The sequence below is a fragment of the Dendrobates tinctorius genome, unplaced genomic scaffold (genome assembly GCF_039654945.1).
Source record: "Dendrobates tinctorius isolate UK_male_01 unplaced genomic scaffold, ASM3965494v1 ptg000060l, whole genome shotgun sequence".
Taxonomy (NCBI): domain Eukaryota; kingdom Metazoa; phylum Chordata; class Amphibia; order Anura; family Dendrobatidae; genus Dendrobates; species Dendrobates tinctorius.
Window position 1 is genome coordinate 62833206 of NW_027361728.1, and position 20580 is coordinate 62853785.

A 20580-nucleotide genomic window follows, 5' to 3' on the forward strand; every position below is an offset into this window, starting at 1 on the left:
CTCCTGGAGGGGGCTCGCCACCCTTTCCAGGTGTTCACCGACCACAAGAACTTGGTTTATTTACAAACAGCCCAGCGGCTGAATTCTCGCCAGGCCAGATGGTGCTTGTTCTCCCGATTCCACTTCACCCTGCATTTTCTCTCCGGGGAGAAGAACGTCCGGGCCGATGGTCTCTCCCGCTCCGTGGTGTCATCGGAGGAGGAACCTCGGCTGATAGTCGCATCTGAGAGCCTGAGGACCGTGGTTCCGGTCGCCTTGAGCCTGTACCTCCGATCAAGACTTTTGTGCCTGCCCGTCTGCGACCGGAGGTCCTCTCTTGGGCTCATTCATCCAGGGTGGGTGGACATTTTGGACCAAACGGACCTCTGAGCTTCTGGCGAGGACGTACTGGTGGACGCATATGGCCCGTGACGTCAGGGACTATATTCAGTCGTGCGTCTCTTGCACCCAGAATCGGTCCTCTCGGCAGTGGCCCGCTGGGCTACTCTACCCCCTGCCGGTAGTAGACAGGCCCTGGGAGATGGTCGGTATGGACTTTGTGGTGGGACTGCCCAAGTCCAGTGGCAGCACCGTCATTTGGGTTGTCACTGACCATTTCTCCAAGATGGTGCATCTGGTACCACTCTCTCGGCTACCTTCTGCACAGGGCCTGGCAGCGTTGTTTATTAAGCACGTTTTCCGCCTGCATGGCATGCCAGATAAGATTGTTAGTGACCGGGGTCCTCAGTTTGCGTCTCGGTTTTGGAGAGAGCTCTTTTCCCTGCTCAGCTTTGAGCTAAATCTCGCCTTGGCCTATCATCCCGAGATGAACGGGTTGGTAGAGAGAGACAACCAGACCCTTGTCACATATCTAGGACATTTTGTCTTGGCCAGGCAGGATGACTGGGCATCCATGCTGTCATGGGCGGAGTTCGCTCTGAACAATGCTGTGGCCCACTCCACCGGTCAGACCCCATTCCTCCTAAATTACGGCCAGCATCCGCGCATCCCGGTGCCCATGCCCATGTCATCCACCGACTCTAGGGTGGCAGACAGGGCGGTGGAGACACGTGACATTTGGGATCGCACTCAGGATGCTATTTGGGCCTCAAAGGAGAGAATGAGGATCTCCGCTGATGCTCACCGGCGCCCTGCTCCAACCTTTGCACCTGGCTACTTAGTTTGGCTCTCTGCCCGAAACATCAGGCTGCGGGTTGAGTCCGCTAAGTTCGCACCTTGCTACATTGGCCCCTTCAAGGTCCTTGAGCAGATCAACCCTGTGGTCTACCGTCTGGCCCTTCCACCACACTTGGCTATTGCTGACAGCTTCAACGTGTCCCTCCTTAAGCCTGTTCACATGTCTCGGTTCTCCGAGTCATCTGCCGGGACATCAGACCTGTCTTCAGATGAGTTTGAGGTCAATGCCATTGTGGGATGCAAGATGGTGCGCGGTAAAAAGTTTTATTTGGTGGACTGGAAGGGTCATGGTCCAGAGGCTCAGATCTGAGAGCCAGTGGAGAACATCCACACTCCGCTTCTCATTGCAGCATTTGAGCATAGCGAGGCTCAGGGGGGGTAATGTTAGGAGTCAGGTTCCTGCCGCTGCACAGCAGGAATCCAGAGCCTTGCATTCAACAGTCTCCCATTCCTCTCCAGCCGCAGAGGAGGCTGCTCAGCAGACTCGTTGATCCAGGCGCTCTACTCAGACCAGCTCTGTAGGTTTAGTTGCTGCTGCTGCCACCTCTGGTACATCTATAGCAACGCATGCTGGCCAGCAGCGCGCTACTCCAGGGACTAAGTCCTCCTTTCAGTCCACTGAGCATGCCCGTGGGATGACCTCTCATTGGAGATTCGAGGTCACATGCAGTGGCGGATTATAATGAAGTCAATCTGGGCGGTAGCCCAGGGCCCAGTGGTGTGGGGGGGTCACCAGCCCAGGATCAATTGCCCAATTATAATCCGCCACTGGTCTGGACCCTGGAGCTGTCCGTCCAGCTGTGGAGGTTGCTCGGGTCCCTCCTCTGTCCCGGCTGCCCCCTCCTCTCAGCTGCTCCATACAGCCGGCTCCTCCGCTCCCGACGCCTGTGCTGCCTCCTCCGCCTCTCCATCTCTCCCTCCTCCAGCATTGGCTGCCATCCTCTTCTCTCCCTTTATCTCTGTCCAGCTCCCCACTCTCAGCCCCACTGGACCAGGACCTCAATGACCACACCATGATGACAGGCATGGGCGCAGGCTGTTATCTTCTGTAAGCACAGGACCTGTGATGAGGTCACAGGAGGGGAGGAGTCAAGGGTCACATGATCAGGGGCCTCGTGTGCAGAACTCTGCTGTGCTGATCGTCATGATGCTGGATGAGGGAAGTTTCTGTTGTGAGGTCAGGAGAGGTTTACAGGGTGGATGTAGCATAGCTATGTGTGTACAATTTTGGATGTAGCAGAGCCGTGTGTGTACGAGGTGTACGGAGCAGAGCTGTGTGTGTACGAGGTGTATGGAGCTGAGACATGTGTTTAGGAGGTGTACGGAGCGGAGCCGCGTGTGTAGGAGGTGTACGGAGCGGAGCCGCGTGTACGAGGTATACAGAGAGGAGCCGCGTGTGTACGAGGTGTACGGAGTGGAGCCGCGTGTATACGAGGTGTACGGAGAGGAACCGCATGTGTACGAGGTGTACGGAGAGGAGCTGCTTGTGTACAAGGAGTACAGAGAGGAACCATGTGTGTACGAGGTGTACTGAGGGGAGCTGCGTCTGTACAAGGTGTACGGAGAGGAGCCATGTGTGTTCAAGGTGTACGGAGCGGAGCCGTGCATGTACGAGGTGTACGGAGTGGTGCCACGTGTGTACTTAGCGGTGCCACGTGTGTACTAGGTGTACCGTGCGTGTATGAGGTGTACGGAGAGGAGCCACGTGTGTACGAGGTGTACGGAGTGGAGCCGTGTGTGTACGATGTGTACGGAGCGGAGATGTGCGTTTATTTTGGCATGGGGGCCCCATTTGAAAGTTCGCACCGGGGCCCATAACTTTGTAGTTACGCGACTGATTGACAGGCATTGCTGCTGCCTCCTTCTTCTCCAATGCCTGCCACTTTGGAGGCTGTGGACTCCACTTTACCACCCTGGCCGAGCTGATTGAGCACATCGAAGACAACCATATCGGTGGGTCGGGTGCACACCTCTCATCCTCTGACCAGTTGCAGGATGCAGGGGTTGCACTGGTGCATTGCTCCGGACACATTCAGGCTCCCAGGCCTGCAGACAGCTGCCCATTAGGTTGGTAGCTCTGTGCCGGGCACCCCGAAGAGTGTGCATGCAGGAGGTATGGAGAGAGCAGTGGCAGCCACGGCCACGCAGCACATGCACTCACCTAGGCACCGCTGGGCACCCTGTCTGCGCCCTGCAGAGGTGCATGAGGTGCAAGGTCCGCCCCCGTGGGTGGGGGGTTTACAGATGCTGCGGCCAACCCTGGGCCCCTGCAATTGGTGGCAGCCATTAGTCTCGCTGTGTCCTGTCAGCTGTGGCAGAAAGTCAGCTAGAGTGTACAAAGTATAATGGATGTCCTATGTCCCCCCATGTAACCCCCAGCATATAACAGCAGGGCCATGGGTGCAGGCAGTTACCAGGAGGAGCTATGAGAGGGGAAGAGGCAGTGAGCAGGCGGGGAGTAGCTGCCTAATGTTTCTTTAGGCTGTGTTCACACATCCGAAATTCCAGCGTATTTTATGCATTTTTGCCGCATTTTTTCGCTGCGAAAACTAAACGCATAAAATAAGCAAGCCATTGTATTCAATGGCATTCCACAGGCCTCAGCGCTGCTCCCGGCAGCTCCGGTTCCCAGTGATGCCTTGCACGACAATGACCTGTGATGACGTAGTGGTCTCACATGATGCTACGTCATCAGAGGTCATTGTCGCGCAAGGCATCACTGTGACCGGGAGCTGCCAGGAGCATCGCGGTGATCGGGAACGCTGCGGGGGACGCCAGAAGGTGAGAATATCATGATTTTTTTTTGTATTATTAACATTATATATCTTTTATTACTGATGCCGCATAGGCAGCCTCAATAGTAAAAAAGTTGGTCACACTTGTCAAACACTATGTTTGACAAGTGTGACCAACCTGTCAATCAGCATGCAAATTTTTTGCGTATTTCCCGCGGCAGGGAGTTGCGGAATTGCCGCGGAAAATTCTGTGAAAAATCCGCACGTGTGCACATAGCCTAACTCTCTCCTTGTTTCCTGGTCTAGTTTTGTGTGATCGAGCAGCATGCAGAGATGACAGCGAGCGGCAGCCAGGACTAGCTGTCATACATGTCCTCTCCGCAGCCGGGAATCATCATCACAAGCTCAGTAATACAGCAAATCTCTTCCTGCTGCCAAACTCTCTGCCCTCTGAAATCTCTGCTGCTCCCAGACTGGCACGGAGAGGGGCGCCCAGGTGTGCAGGAGGGATCCCCGCCTCTGTGTGGAGCGCAAGGCCTGGACTGTGCAGAGGGATCCGGTGTACAGCAGGATGAGTCAGTCCCTGGGGCCGCCCGGCCTGCCGGGGGTGCAGGTAAGACCTTGCTGCTCCGTGCTGCTCAGGGGGGCGGTAGCTGCAAGTTCACTCACTTCAGGCTGGGATACTTCTTGCAATACTACTCTTCTAGGGTGTATCTCAGCCGAGTTATGGAGGTACCTCAGTGTGGAATAGCATTATACAGGGAGTCCAGTTATCTCCATAGTGGGTGGTGGTTGAGGTCCTTGGGTCAGTAGTAGTCAGTGACACTAAGGGGTTGTAACATTGTTACATTGTAGCCAGGATTTAACCCTTTCTCTGGGAAGGTGTCCATACACAGACGGCCGGTAACCCATCATCATAGTGGAAGTCGTCTGTTTCCATCAACTTTGTTATATGTGGGCAGTGGGCACCTCTAGTAAGGTGGGCACGAGATGGCGGGTCTTGTCACCTCTGCCTCACACATAAGTTACTATGAGGTGTACTTTATTCCTGCCACATTTCTTTCTAAGCCTTATGAGAGAAATGTTTGGACCAGTTGAAAGTTATACAACCTGAGGATTGTGCATGTGTGCGCTGCCTGCATGTAGTAATATGTGTGTGTGCATATATATATATATGGTACCCCACCATCCCGGTAAGTTGGAGGCTCCTGACCACGCTCCAACACTTGCATTCCACACAACACAGTAGTTCAGCAAAGCCACATTGCGGCTCCCTGCTTGGATTGTAGCAGAGCACCTTTGGTGGCTCCCTGCTTGGAACACGAAACATGCTGGGAGGCGGATGGAGTTAGAATACATAAAAGAGCGGGAAGGTTTAGGATTTGAGGGCAGTTCAGTTCAGAGTCGGAGAAAGAGAGAGGAGTGAAGAGAGAAGATCCCTGGGAGAGGGATGGAGGAAGGAGGTGCTGCAGCAGATCTCAGTGACCTGGGTCTGCTGGCACGGGAAAGGAAAGAAGGAGAAAGACATTGAACAGTAACCTGATCTTCCATAAGAAGGAGAGACTAGTACGGAACGTAGGAGTAAAAGGGAACAGAGGATGTGGGTTAGGAGAGTACCCTGTCTAGAAGTTCTAAGCGCAAGGCCAGGGCCCGGTGCCCGAGGTTGTATGGATACTAATGGTCCTACAGCAGACACCGGTGGAGTAGTGAGCTGTAAATGCACTACTCCCTTCTAAGACTTGAGGGCACAACAGCAACTTGTATAGTGAGCCAGGACTTAGGAGTAAGGAGTCCCCGAAGCAGGCTACAGCTGTCTGCCGTACAAGTATAGTTCTTGGGAACATCTGTCCGGAGGAACTCCAGTGTAACTCAGTACTAGGAGTACTTCACACCAAAGGCGCTATAAGAGGAGACGTTCAGAAAGGCACATGTTGGCGGAGTGTTGGAAGGGAGCATTTCATCTCACCTGGAGGTTGACTGAGTCCCTGAGGACACAGTACGGAGGCACGCACCTGTGTGTACTTCAGACCGTGTGTAAAGCTTTGGAACTACATGCCCTGGTGTCCTCCAATTATTCCTGTGCTAACACACCCTGTACCACTACATCGGGGTACCAGCTTCTACACCGCCTGTGCCTCTACCCCTACATCTACACTTCCCTGGGACTACAGCTCCACCTGTGGGGAGCTTCACCATCTTGGCTGCAACACACCACCAGTCCCAGAGGATCTGCATGCAGCGTCGGCTTAACATCTCACTTGCCGAATACTACAGGTGGCGTCACAAACTATTAATTTAATCAACTACATTCCACCATTTCAATCTCCCCCATTACTTGGGCGCGCAGGGCCACGGACCGGGTCACCGCTGCTGTGACACATCCCGCTGATACCGGCCCGGTACCGAGTACCCCACAGCCCTGGGAGGGCGACCCACATGTATCTGGTGACTGACTCATTATGAAATCCCTTCCCTTTGACACGTATGTTGGTAGGGTTTAGAGTCCGAGTCAGCGCCTGTCAGTAGCTAATCTATATGCCACAGTGCATACCAGCCATCTGCACACTAGCGTCCGATGGTGTCGCCCACTGCAGGGCACTATCGAACTGCGGCAAGTGACAGCCACGCCGGTGGAAAGCCTTGCGCAACCTTTACTCTTATCTGGCCCAACCCAGGGCGATTTGTTGCGTCCACCTTAGCGGCGCTGTGCACACTTGCACGTGTTATTTATTTAACCCTTGTTGTCATCGCAGTCGCTGCGCCGAGCGCTAGTGGTCTAAAGGGACTTCAGTCCTGCGGTCTAAGGGCTGAGTTCTGTGACCATACGCTAGCACTCACACTGCCGAGCTCTGTGAGCAATAATAGGCTACGGCATTTATTATTTGGCGGTTGTACGGCTCTGTGAGATAACAGAGTCCGCCTTTGTACACATTGGGTGAGGTTAACCCCATGTGTTCCGTTATTATATTGCCACATCACGTCTGCCATTACCGAGCGGCAGTTAACACCTCTGCATGGTGGACCCCGGGCTGCGAACGCACCTAAATACCATCTTTATTATTTGGTGCGTTTCACCAGCCCGTAACACACAGTATGGTAACCCCAGAAAACTTTGATGCTTTAACAATACAGTATGATTTCAACAGAACCCCTATACACATTTTATTGTGCCACAGCCCCACTATACACAGTATGATGGCAGCTACACACCTCTATATATAGTATGATAGCCTCCACATGCTTCATATATACAATATGATGTCCCTGCAACCTCCCTATACACAATATAATGGCCCACAGCCCCTGTATATACAGTATGATGGTCCCCACTGCACCCTATATACAGTGTGATATCAGGACAGCCCCACTATATGCAGTAGTCTTCTCAGTTCCTTATACGCAGTATGATGACCCCCAAGGCTCCCTAGAGTATGATGGTCCCTACAGGTCCCTATATAGAGTATAGTGTTCCCACAGCTCCTTATATACAGTATGATATCAGAACAGCCCCACTGTATGCAGTAGTCCTCACAGTTCCTTATCCACAGTATGATGACCCCCAAGGTTCCCTAGAGTATGATGGTCCCTATATAGAGTACAGTGTTCCGACAGCTCCTTATATACAGTATGATATCAGAACAGCCCCACTATATGCAGTAGTCCTCACAGTTACTTATCCGCAGTATGATGACCCCCAAGGCTCTCTAGAGTATGATAACCCCAACAGCTCCCTATATATGGTGTCCTCACAGCTCCTTATATACAGTTTGTTGGCCATCTAGATGAACAAGATGTGCCTAATTCAACCATCTTACTTCAGCAGCATACAAAGCATATGAAATAGGCCCGTAGAAAACACATTCAGAATTAATTTTTGATTGGTATTTTCCTTTCAGGCTTTGGTCGTCAATATTCTTCACGTGCCACTAATTCCTGTTTCTTTACAAACGTAAAAGATGGGCATAAATCCATTTTAATTGTGTGCAAATTTACAACTGACACATCTTGGGCCATCTATGCGTTTGTGACATTTAATTTTTTTTTTAGCTTCCTGGAAAAACAGCATTGCTTTTAATAAATTCTGCATAATTTAGCCATCGTTCGGTCACAAACCTTCAGATTAAAAGTTGTATATTAAATCATATTATTTTGTGACAATGCCTAATGTAATTGCCCCATGCTTTGGATAAAGCCCATAGTCTTGTCATATTAGCTGGTAAATGGTGTAAATGATTTATCCTCTGACAAGTGACAAGTAAATATTCTACCACGTCAACAGGTTTCTCAACGATCAGGCACTGACGTGTCTGGTAGTGTCACTCACTAGTGTCTGCAATTTCTGCTCTGTAAACGGGATTCTCACCATATACAAGTTGTGTGTTAATAAGATTTTCCATAAAATTAAAAAAGTCACCATTAAATTTAAGACAATTACTTCTTTTAGCAAATGTCCATTCATCTGTTTCAAAAGCCTCATACATATGGCTGTATGCCAATGTGCCTTTGAGTCAGACACGACATAAACAATTGTGACGTGCTCCGTCAGATAATGTAGCAAGCATGTATTCTTCCCTTGGACGCACCATATGGTTACACTTTGAGACTGTTGGTCCGTAATAAAGAGCTCTAGGGACTGTATGCTCGTATCGAACTATTAGTTATCCGTTTATCAAAGGGCATGGAGTGTCTATGGGTCACCCTCCCAGGGCTGTGGGGTACTCGGTACCGGGCCGGTATCTCAGAGGGAAGTGTCACAGTAGCGGTGACCCGGTCCGTGGCCCTGGGTGCCCATGTAAAAGGGATTAAGTGATGGAATAAAGATTATGAGTGAATGATTCGTGACGCCACCTGTGGTGTTCGGCAATGAAGATGTTAAGCCGACGCTGCAGACAGATCCTCTGGGACAGATGGTGGGGTGCAGCAATGATGGTGTAGCCCTCCACATGCAGGCCTGTAGTCCCAGGGCAGAGTAGATGAGAGGGTAGGTGTTGAGGAAGAGGGTGTAGTGTTTGGCACAGAGATGTAGCAGTGCTGGAGAGTTTGCAGGAAGAAGGCAAGGACACAACAGGGTGCAGTTTCTTTACCTTTACTTTGCTTGGCAAATGCAGTCTAGGGTCCAGATTGCAGATAGCACAGGAGCTGGCTAGCCTGGAAGCAACTTAGGAATCTCTCTAGGCAGATGGGTTGTGTAGTCTCCTTCCTAGCGCTTAGTTTTATGTACTTGCAGTACTGCGTTACACTGAAGTTCCACTTGCTTATTCTCTTTAGAACTCCCTCGTATGGCAGACAGCTGTAGCCTTTCTCTTCTGGCTCACACGTAGCTGTTGTGCCTCCGAGTCTTATGTGGGAATAGAGCATTTACAGCTTCCTATTCCTCCGGTTTCTGTCGCAGGACCATCAGTGTCCATACAGCCTTGGATACCGGGCTCCAGATCATGCGCTATAGCTGGGAATGAGCCTGAACTCTCTGCTTCATCCCCCAGCTCTTCTCCTCACGTCCACACACATTGCCCTCCTCACACGAAGTCCTAATTTCCCCTTCCTGGCCCCCAAGAGAACAGCTCTTCCCCCAGTTTTGGGTTCAGAGCTCCCTCTGCTGGCTTGGGGTGGGAGCTGTGTTGTGTGCTGTGGTTAACTGCCAGAGAGATCCTTCATTGCTTCCAAGCATGACATCACACTCCCTAGGAGGAAGGTAATGCCACTGTGGTGACCATACTCCTGGGGGCACCACATTTACGCTCCCTAGGGTGGGTACCATACATAGTCTCAATCTCAATTATTATGGGTGGTGCATTACGACCATTTTTATGAGTACATTTTTATGGTAAAATTGTCTACTTTGGCAGTGATACTAAATATGTCTGTCATTCTACTGCAGAGCAGTATAGCACAACCTCCACCAGGGGGTGCTGGTGAGGAAAGAGAGGTTGCACACACAGCGTAGCAACACTGAGCAGCGGCATAAACACCACCAGGTGGCGAAAGAGTGGTCAAATGAGCAGAGTCAGAAACAGGAGCAGAAGTACCAGAGGTCACAGCAGTACACGTGGTCAGAAACAAGCCAGGGAATCAGTAACGATCGGAAGCGGATAAGACAAAAACAAAAGACAGAAGCAGGTATGAATGCAAGCCAAGTCAAAATCAGGGAGTCAACAAACTTACAGGGAAACAATGAGACAGGACAGACAGAGGGAATAAACAGACACAGGGCAAGTCACAGATCACAGCAGGACAAATTAGGGTATACCAGAGTCAAATACACACACCGAAGGCAGAACTATAGCTGACACCACCTGCAGGATGCAGCGGAGCTAAATAGCAAACCTGAGACCAGACTGAGGCTGAAAAAAGTTAACCCCTGAAAAGACCAGACCGGGAGCATAGAAAGACAGAACTCAAAATCCGGTATGGATCATGACAATGTCCTAATCATGTGTTGACAGTGCTGGATTTCTAATTAGGCATAGTAGGTGCCGGTCTAGTGGACTCAAGTATTATGGGGTGCCTATGTAATGAATGAAAAATAATATTGAAAGAAATATACAAATAGTGTGCCAGCCTTGCCCGCTGACATCGGAGACAAGCTGGAGCAAAGAAACTCAAATGTGAACTTTACAGCAAGCAGCAGTGAAATGATTTTTAGGCTATGTCGGGTATGTGGCAACTGTGTGGGAGTGGGAAAGAGGTAAGTGCCTGCAAGTTCTCGTCTACACTAGATCACAATAGAACAGTCATGAGTAGAAGCTTCGGGAATTCAGATGAGTATATATGGACCTAGACCTTAGGTCAATGTAAGTTAATTACCTTTTCTGGGTTATAGAGAAGTTTGATAAAGTTAATTTTTTGTTCTTTTTGATATAATTTCAATTGTGCATTAAAATTGTTGTTAGTAAGTTACAAAATGCATTAGTAAGTTAGTAAGTAACTTATTGGGGGGTGCAAATTTTTTGACTGCACAGGGGCCTCCAAAGGGTTTAATCCGGCTCTGTGTGTTGAAGCATAACTAGGCAGATGCCATACAGGGACTTGGCAGCTGGGTGACAATTCGGCACTGTGTGTTGAAGCATAACTAGGCAGATGCCATACAGGGACTAGGCAGCTGGGTGACAATCTGACACTGTGTGTTCAAGCATTACTAGGCAGATGCCATACAGGAACTAAGCAGCTGGTTGACAATTCGGCACTGTGTGTGGAAGCATAACTAGGCAGACGTCATACAGGGACTAGGCAGCTGGGTGACAATCTGACACTGTGTGTTGAAGCATTACTAGGCAGATGCCATACAGGGACTAGGCAGCTGGTTGACAATTCGACACTGTGTGTTGAAGCATAACTAGGCAGACGCCATACAGGGACTAGGCAGCTGGATGACAATCTGACACTGTGTGTTGAAGCATTACTAGGCAGATGCCATACAGGGACTAGGCAGCTGGTTGACAATTCGGCACTGTGTGTTGAAGCATATCTAGGCAGACGCCATACAGGGACTCGGCAGCTGGGTGACGGCTCTCTTACACAATACACTGGCAGTCAAAATAGACTTTCATAAGCTTTCCCATGAACAGATCTAACTAAAACATGGCTGAATACGGCTTTTAACTACATATCATAATATTTCTATAGGATGATGATATCTTTGATGGTGGTGGGGTGATGCTTTTGCAGAAATAGCCAAACTTATATTATAAGTATATTTAACCTTTAAAGATAAGTCTTACTGACAGGTTAACCCTTCCTCACTACAGACCTGCAGTTTTCTTCTCTTACCCCACATTAGGACAATAACAGCAAGAAGCTGGGGGCAAATTCTTTAGCGATTACTGCTAGAATGAGAAAACTGCTGAGACACATTGAAGAGAGTTCACCTGTGAGGACTCACACTGCAAAACGACACTTGGTATTTTAAGCCTGAAGCAAAAAAGTGTTGTATCTTTTTTTTCTTTTTTTCTGTAATTAATGTAACCTGAGTTTGAACTCTGGTAATATAATAAGAACACCGAGCTTTACTAAGAATGATCAATTATGCATCCAATTTGCAGAAAGCTACAACTAGACAACCCTCTCAACAAAGGCCTGCCTGGAATGAACTAGACATTGCTTGTTTTATAGAAGTCACAAAGAAATGTGATCATTTTTATGGGGAGTCATTTGTAAACAGTACATTTCTGTAAGAGAACATTTGAACACAAATTACACAAAATTAAAGGGAATCTGTCACCATGTTTTTGCCACATATTCTGTGAGTAGCATGATGTAGAGACAGAGACCCTCATTTCAGTGATGTGTCATTTATTTGGCTGCTTGCTGTAGTTTTATTAATTTCCTGCTGAAAAAACAGTGATTTTATCACTACAGGACTAGTAAACCTGCTGCCATGTAGTCGTCCATATTCATGAGCTCTGTATAACCCCATCCCATCCACTGTTTGGCAGCTTTGCACAGTGTACATAGAAAGCTGCCTATCAATGGTGTGGGTGGGGTTATACAGAGCTCAGCATTCAGAGAACTGGTAGATCAGTTGCAGTTAAAACAGTCATTTCATCAAAACTGCAGCAAGCAAGTGACACACTGATGGAATCATAATTTCTGCTCCTACATTATGCTGCTATCAGATGGGGCAGCAAAAAATTGGTGACAGATTTTTTTTAAAGGGGTATAAAAAATGTTGTACTGTCCCTGCTCTTATAAACTATAAAGATGAGATGCCAAGTGCCATTCTATTATCTTTAGAACACTTGTAATTCAGTGTTACAGCAGCTGCTCCTCACTGCTCCACCCTTCTGTCTAAGATAATATGTCACACACCAGTGTGCAGCTCCCCACTGTGAGGAAGACTGAGAAGAGGGTGTGTGGCCACGCCCCCTTGTTCTTTGTAGAGAAACAACTATTATCAGAAGACTGGCTGATAGTAATAGCATGGAGCTGCAGACTGATATAATGTTCCAGATGGGAGGGGGGAGGAGTGAAGAGCAGCTCCTGACAGGCAGGCACCTTGATAATGTCTCCTTGTCTGCAGTCTGAGGTGAGGGTGTGTGAAGGGGGTGAGGCCTGCTCTCTGCTAATAGCCCTGCAGTCAAGGAGATATTATCAGGGGTCCAAATGCTGAAGGAGTTAGGGGGGCAGGTTATGATGGGGAACATCACACAGCTGTGTGACGTATTGTGAAGGTCCAACAGTGCAGACCAGCTCCTGCCACACTGAATTACAAGAGTTCTAAAGATAATAGAAATGCACTGACCATCTCATCTTTATAGTTTGAGGGCAAGGACAGTACAACATTTTTTATGTACCCAGAGTACCTCTTTAAGTTCCTCAGAAAAATGAAAAATTTTGTGTCACAAAGTGATATTCAATGTTAGAAAATATTATGTTTCAAAATGTAATTACCTGTCAAAAGGATCTAAGACCCCTTTATTTTACAAAAGGACATTGTAGCTTGAAACAAAGGAGTAGGGAATAGTGATGAGCCAACGTGCTCGGATAAGGTGTTAAGCGAGCATGCTTGTGTGCTAACTGAGTGTCTTTGGCGTGCTAGAAAAATAGACACGTGGTCAAAATTGTTGGTACCCCTCGTTTAATGATAGAAAAACCCACAATGGTGACTGAAATAACTTGAATCTGGCAAAATAATAAATCAAAAATCTATGAAAATGAACAAATGAAAGTCAGACATTGCTTTTCAACCATGCTTCCACAGAATTTAAAAAAAAATAAAACTCATGAAATAGGCCTGGACAGAAATGATGGTACCCTTAAGGTGTCCAAATCGGGCAGCGCCTTTCTGAATCCTGCTCATATAGGTACTGTTCACATGATCAGGTTTTAAATACATAAGATAGGACTGCTCCGAGATGGGTATACCGTGACGTTGGTGAAGTGGCTTAGTATACATTTTTTGCAAAAAATGTATTAACTAAATACACTATTTTTGTTATCTTTTCACTAGCACTTTCTGTTTACTGTTACATATATTTTTGTGTGTTTATTATACTGTGTTTTTTCTGTGTTTCAGTCTTCGGGTGGTGTGAACACTGTCCTACTGACTTGATCACTTTTGTGCATGTTTCATGTGTTTTTAATCTATTAGTTTCTTGCTTATGCAAGTTTTGGGAGATTCCCACCCCTCTCTTGTGAGACATCCACATAAAAAGCTGCCTTGCACAGCGTGTCCACATCGGGCAGCGCTTTTTTGAATCCTGCTCATATAGGTACTGTTCACATGATCAGGTTTTAAATACATTAGATAGGGCTGCTCCGAGATGGGTATACCGTGATGTTGGTGAAGTGGCTTAGTATACATTTTTTTCAAAAAACTTATCTACTAAATACCCTATTTTTGTTTTCATCTTTTCACTAGCACTTGCTGTTTACTGTTATATATTTTTTTTACAACAGAGTATTTTTGCACGTTTGTTATACTGTTTTTTTCTGTGTTTCAGTCTTTGGGTGGTGTGAACACTGTCCTACCGACTTGTTCACTTTTGTGCATATCTCATGTGTTTTTAATATTTTGTTGCACAACCTTTTGAGGCAATCTCTGCAATCAAACGATTCGTGTAACTGTCAATGAGACTTCTGCACCTCTCGACAGGTATTTTGGCCCACTCCTCAAGCGCAAACTGCTCCAGTTGTCTCATGTTTGTAGGTTGCTTTTTCCAGATGGCATGTTTCAGTTCTTTCCAAAGATGCTGAATAGGATTTAGGTCAGGGCTCATAGAAGGCCGCTTCAGAATAGTCCAATGGTTTCCTCTCAGCCATTCATAGGTGTTTTTAGCTGTGTGTTTTGGGTCCAGCGTCGGACTGGCCCACCGGGGAACCGGAGGATTCTCCGGTGGGCCCTGGCATCTGGTGGGCCCTGGCACCTGCTGGCATACAGGGCCAGCAGTTGCCTAGGGCCCCCGCTGCTCCAGGGGCCCCCAGCCAGTGGTGTGTCGCACACCATGCAGCTGCTATGGGGGCCCCTGCCAGCAGAGCAGCAGCGGGTGTCAGGAGGCAGGAGCCCCTGTCCCCGCTGCTAAAGAGAAATGAATATTCACTGCGAAGCAGTGAATATCATTTCAGGTCTCCACCCCCAGAGGCCCCGCCCCCAGCCCAGTAAGCTGCTCTGCAGACTACAGCTGTAAATCAGGGCCGGCGCCGCCCTCAGTCCTCTCTGCTCCTGGCTCACAGCCAGTGCGCGATGACGTCACTACATCGCGCACCCGCTGTGTGTCTGGCAGAGGGGGCAGCTCCTGACACTGAAGCCGGGATCAGCGTGGGAGCGAGGAGGAGAGGTGAGTATTGTGTTTTGTTTTTTTTTTTTATATCTCTCGCTCTCTCTATCTGTCTCTCTCTATCTATCTATCTCTATTTCTCTATATATCTCTCTCTCTATCTCTCTTATATCTATCTTTCTATCTCTATCTATTATCTATATCTATCTATCTCTATATCTATCTCTATCTATTATCTATATCTATCTATTTCTATATCTATCTCTATCTATTATCTATATCTATCTATATCTATATCTATCGCTCTATCTTTATATCTATCTTTCTATCTCTACATCTATCTCTATATCTATCTATCTCTATATCTATCTATATATATCTCTATATCTATCTATTATGTCTATCTATCTATCTCTATATCTATCTATCTCTATATCTATTATCTCTATATTTATTATCTATCTAGCTACCATCTATATCTATCTATCTTTATCTATATATATCTCTATCTAATATCTATATCTATCTATCTCTATACCTATCTATCTATTTATCCGTTATCTATCTCTATATCTTTTCTCTGTATCTATCTATCTCTATATCTATATCTCTCGCTATCTATCGCTCTATCTCTATATCTATATCTATCTCTATATCTATCTTTATATCTATATCTATAAATCTATCTCTATCTATCTATCTATCTATCTATCTATCTATCTATCTCTATATCTATCTCTATTTCTCTCTATATCTATCTCTATATCTCTATAGCTATCTATCTATATATCTCTATCTATCTCTATATCTATCTCTCTGTATATCTATCTATCGCTCTATCTCTATATCTATCTTTCTATCTCTATATCTATATATCTATCTTTATCTATTTATCTCTATATCTTTTTTCTGTATCTATCTCTCTCTATATCTATATCTATCTCTATATATATCTATTATCTCTATATATATATCTATTATCTCTATATCTATATCTATTTCTCTCTATATCTCTCTCTATATCTATCTATTTATCTCTATCTCTATATCTATCTCTCTGTATATCTATCTATCTTTCTATCTCTATATCTATCTCTATATCTATCTATCTTTCTCTATCTATCTATTTATCTCTATCTATTATCTATATCTATCTCTATCTATCGCTCTATCTCTATATCTATCTTTCTATCTCTACATCTATCTCTATATGTATCTTTCTATCTATATCTATCTATATCTATATCTATCTATTATGTCTATCTATCTAGCTATCTCTATTATCTATATCTACCTATCTCTATATCTTTCTATCTTACTCTATCTCTATATCTATCTGTTATCTCTATATTTATTATCTATCTTTATCTATCTATCTCTATCTATTATCTATATCTATCTCTCTATCTATTTATCGATCTCTGTATCTATCTCTCTCTATATCTATCTCTCTCTCTATCTACCGCTCTCTCTATCTCTATCTATATCTATCTATCTCTATATCTATTATCTCTATATCTATCTACCTATCTATCTCTATATCTATCTCTATATATATATCTGTTTCTCTCTATATCTATCTCTATATCTCTCTCTCTATAGCTATCTATATATTATCTCTATATCTATCTATCTATATATTATCTCTATATCTATCTATCTATCTATCTATCTCTATATCTATCTATCTCTATATCTGTTATCTCTATATCCATATCTATCTCTATATCTATCTATCTCTATATCTATCTTTCTATCTAACACTATATCTCTATATCTATCTCTATATCTCATTATCTATCAATCTCTATCTCTATCTCTCGCTCTTTATCTATCTATCTATTGATCTATCCATCTATCTCTATATCTATCTCTATATCTATCTATTATATCTATCTATTATCTCTATTATCTATATCTATCTATCCATCTATCTATCTAGCTATCTCTATCTATCTCTATATCTCTCTATATCTATCTTTCTAACTCTATATCTATCTATCTCTATACATATCTCTATATCTAGCTATTATCTCTATATCTATCTCTATATCTATCTTTCTATATCTATCTGTCTCTATATCTATATCTATCTCTATATCTATTATCTCTATATCTATCTATCTCTATATATCTGTATATCTATTTTTATTTATAGCCATCTATCTATATATATTTATCTCTATATCTATCTATATATGTCTATATTATTATTATTATTATTATTATTATTATATCTGTATATCTCTATCTATTATCTATCTCTATCTATTATCTATATATCTATCTATCCCTATATCTTTCTATCTATAGCCATCTATCTCTATATCTATCTATCTATCTATCTATCCATTATCTATTTTCTATCTATCTCTATATCTATCTACCTATCGATCTATCTATCTATATTTCTTTCTATATCTATCTTTATATCTATCTCTATCTCTATGAATCTTTCTATCTACTGTATATCTATCCATTATCTACTTTCTATCTCTATATCTATCTATTTCTACATCTATCTTTCTATCTATATCTATCTAACTCTATATCTATATATCTATATAGCATTATACCCTATGAGGGGGTGCATTATTCCCTATGAGGGGGGCAGTATTATTCCCTATGAGGGGGGCAGTATTATACCCTATGAGGGGGCAGCATTATACCCTATGAGGGGGTGCATTATTCCCTATGAGGGGGGCAGTATTATTCCCTATGAGGGGGGCAGTATTATACCCTATGAGGGGGCAGCATTGTACCCTATGAGGGGGTGCATTATTCCCTATGAGGGGGTGCATTATTCCCTATGAGGGGGTGCATTATTCCCTATGAGGGGGTGCATTATTCCCTATGAGGGGGGCAGTATTATACCCTATGAGGGGGCAGTATTATACCCTATGAGGGGGGCAGTATTATACCCTATGAGGGGGTGCATTATACCCTATGAGGGGGTGCATTATACCCTATGAGGGGGGCAGTATTATACCCTATGAAGGGGGCAGTATTATATTCTATGAGATGGCTGCCTTATATTCTATGAGATGGCTGCATTATACTATGTGAGGGGGCTGCTTTATATTCTATGAGGGGGCTACCCCAACTCCTGCTACATAATTAAGACATGTACAACCTTATACCCGGATATTAGCGTGTTTTACCGCATAATTGGTGGTCTGGTATTTAACTCTATGCAGCTACATAGTGGGCCCCAAGAATGATTTTCTCTGGTGGGCCCAAGGTGTTCCAGTCCGACGCTGTTTGGGTCAGTATCCTTTTGCAAGACCCATGACCTGCGACTGAGACCAAGCATTCTGACACTGGGCAGCACATTTTTCTCTAGAATCCCTTGAAAGTCTTGATACAGGAAAGATATATATCTTTGTATCGTGTTAGCCAGTAGATAGAAAAATATTTGGAATTGAGTGTCCTTAGTGGTTGTTACCTTTTAATGGCTAACTGAAAAGATGGTAACAAATTGCAAGCTTTTAAGACTACTCAGGTCTCTTCATCAGGCATATAGACTAATACTAAATCTGAAGAATCACATTTACATATAACACAGCACAGAATGAAATACTGCAATAGATAAGACAAGTGATGTGAAGCAGAACTGTCATTATGGGAGAGTGATAAACAGTTGTGTTCATAAATATTGCAACAGTTCATAGATAAGGAGTGAAAGTTTAATTTTCCTCTGTTTGGGGTCTGGTTCTGTGCTGTGATGCCCCCACAAGGTCTGCTCCTCCTCTTCCTGTGCTGTGTTGCATGTAAATATGTGAGTCTTCAGGTTTTGTATTATTCTATATGCCTGATGAAGAGATCTGAGTAGTCTCGAAAGCTTGCAATTTGTTACCATCTTTTCAGTTAGGGCCCCGTCACACATAGCGATGCACCAGCGATCCCGACAACGATATTACCTTGTCAGGATCGCTGGTGTGTCGCTACATGATCGCTGGTGAGCTGCCAAACAGGCAGCTTCACCAGCGATCAGCACCAGCGACACGCGGGTAACAAGCGACGCACTTCGCTTAGTTACCCACTGTGTACCTTAGTTACCAGCGCGCTGGTGCAGGGAGCGCTTAGAAACCTGATGTGTACCTTAGTTACCAGCGTGCTGGTGCAGGGAGCTGGTAACTAAGGTAAACATTGGGTTTCTAAGTGCCACGCGCCGCTTAGAAACCCGATGTGTACCTCAGTTACCAGCTCCTGCTTGCTGATCGCTGGTCTCCCACCTGTCACATGCAGCGATGCGTGCTGGCCAGCGGGAGACCAGTGATCAAAAAAATGTCCTGGCCATTCCAGGACGATCAATGATAACCGGCAGGGGGGCCGGTCGCTGGTAAGTGTCACACACAGCGATCTCGCTTTTGAGATTGCTGCTGCATCACAAAACTTGTGACTCAGCAGCGATCTCGCTAGCGAGATCGCTATGTGTGATGGGGGCTTTAGCCATTAAAAGGTATCCACCACTGAGGACTCTCAATTCCAAATATTTTGATAGTCTTGAGATTTCATTGTACCCTACACAGATTCTAGACACCCTGAGCTTCCTCCATGTTTCACAGTAGGGACAGTGTTGTTTTCTTGATATGTTTCATTTTTCCATCTGTGAACATAGAGCTGATGTGCCTTGCCAAAAAGTTCAATTTTTGTCTCATCTGTCCATAGGACATTCTCCCAGAAGCTTTTGGGCTTGTCAACATGTAGTATGGCAAATTCCAGTCAGGCTTTTTTATGATTTTTTTTTCAACAATGGTGTCCTCCTTGGTCATCTCCCATGAAGTCCACTTTGGCTCATACAACGACGCATGGTGCGATCTGACACTGATGTTCCTTGAGCTTGAAGTTCACCTTTAATCTGTTTAGAAGTTTTTCTGGGCTCTTTTGTTACCATTCGTATTATCAATCTGTTTGATTTGTCATCAATTTTCCTTTTGCTGCCTTGTCCAGGGAGGTTGGCTACAGTCCCATGGAGCTTAAATTTCTGAATAATAAGTGCAATTGTAGTCACAGGAACATCAAGCTGCTTGGAGATGGTCTTATAACTTTTACCTTTAACATGTTTGTCTATAATTTTCTTTCTAATCTCCTGAGACAACTCTTTCCTTCACTTCCTCTGGTCCATGTTGAGTGTGATACACACCATGTCACCAAACAGCACAGTGAGTGAGTATCTGTAGCATTCTATACTGGCCCACTCACTGATTCCAAGGTTGTAGACACCAGTGATGCTAATTAGTGGACACACCTTGATTTAACATGTCCCTTTTGTTGCATTATTTTCAGGGGTACCATCATTGCTGACCAGGCCTATTTTATGAGTTATATTTTTATTTAATTCTGTGGAAGTATCGTTGAAAAGCAATGTCTGACTAATTTGTTCATTTTCATAGATTTTTAATTTATTATTACTTTTGTTAAATTCAAGTTATTTCTGTGACCATGGTGGGTTT

The 20580-nt window shown here is 45.1% G+C and overlaps 1 protein-coding gene across 1 annotated transcript in view; it reads left to right on the forward strand.

Annotated features, from left to right (window-relative positions):
- The first annotated feature begins 4243 nt into the window (after nucleotides 1-4243).
- LOC141092780 (uncharacterized) overlaps nucleotides 4244-20580 on the forward strand; it is a 49877-nt gene continuing 33540 nt past the window's right edge. The window contains exon 1 of the mRNA XM_073579136.1: nucleotides 4244-4524. Within this exon, the coding sequence (XP_073435237.1) occupies nucleotides 4483-4524 (42 nt within the window). The 5' untranslated portion in view covers nucleotides 4244-4482. The remainder of the gene's footprint in view (nucleotides 4525-20580) is intronic.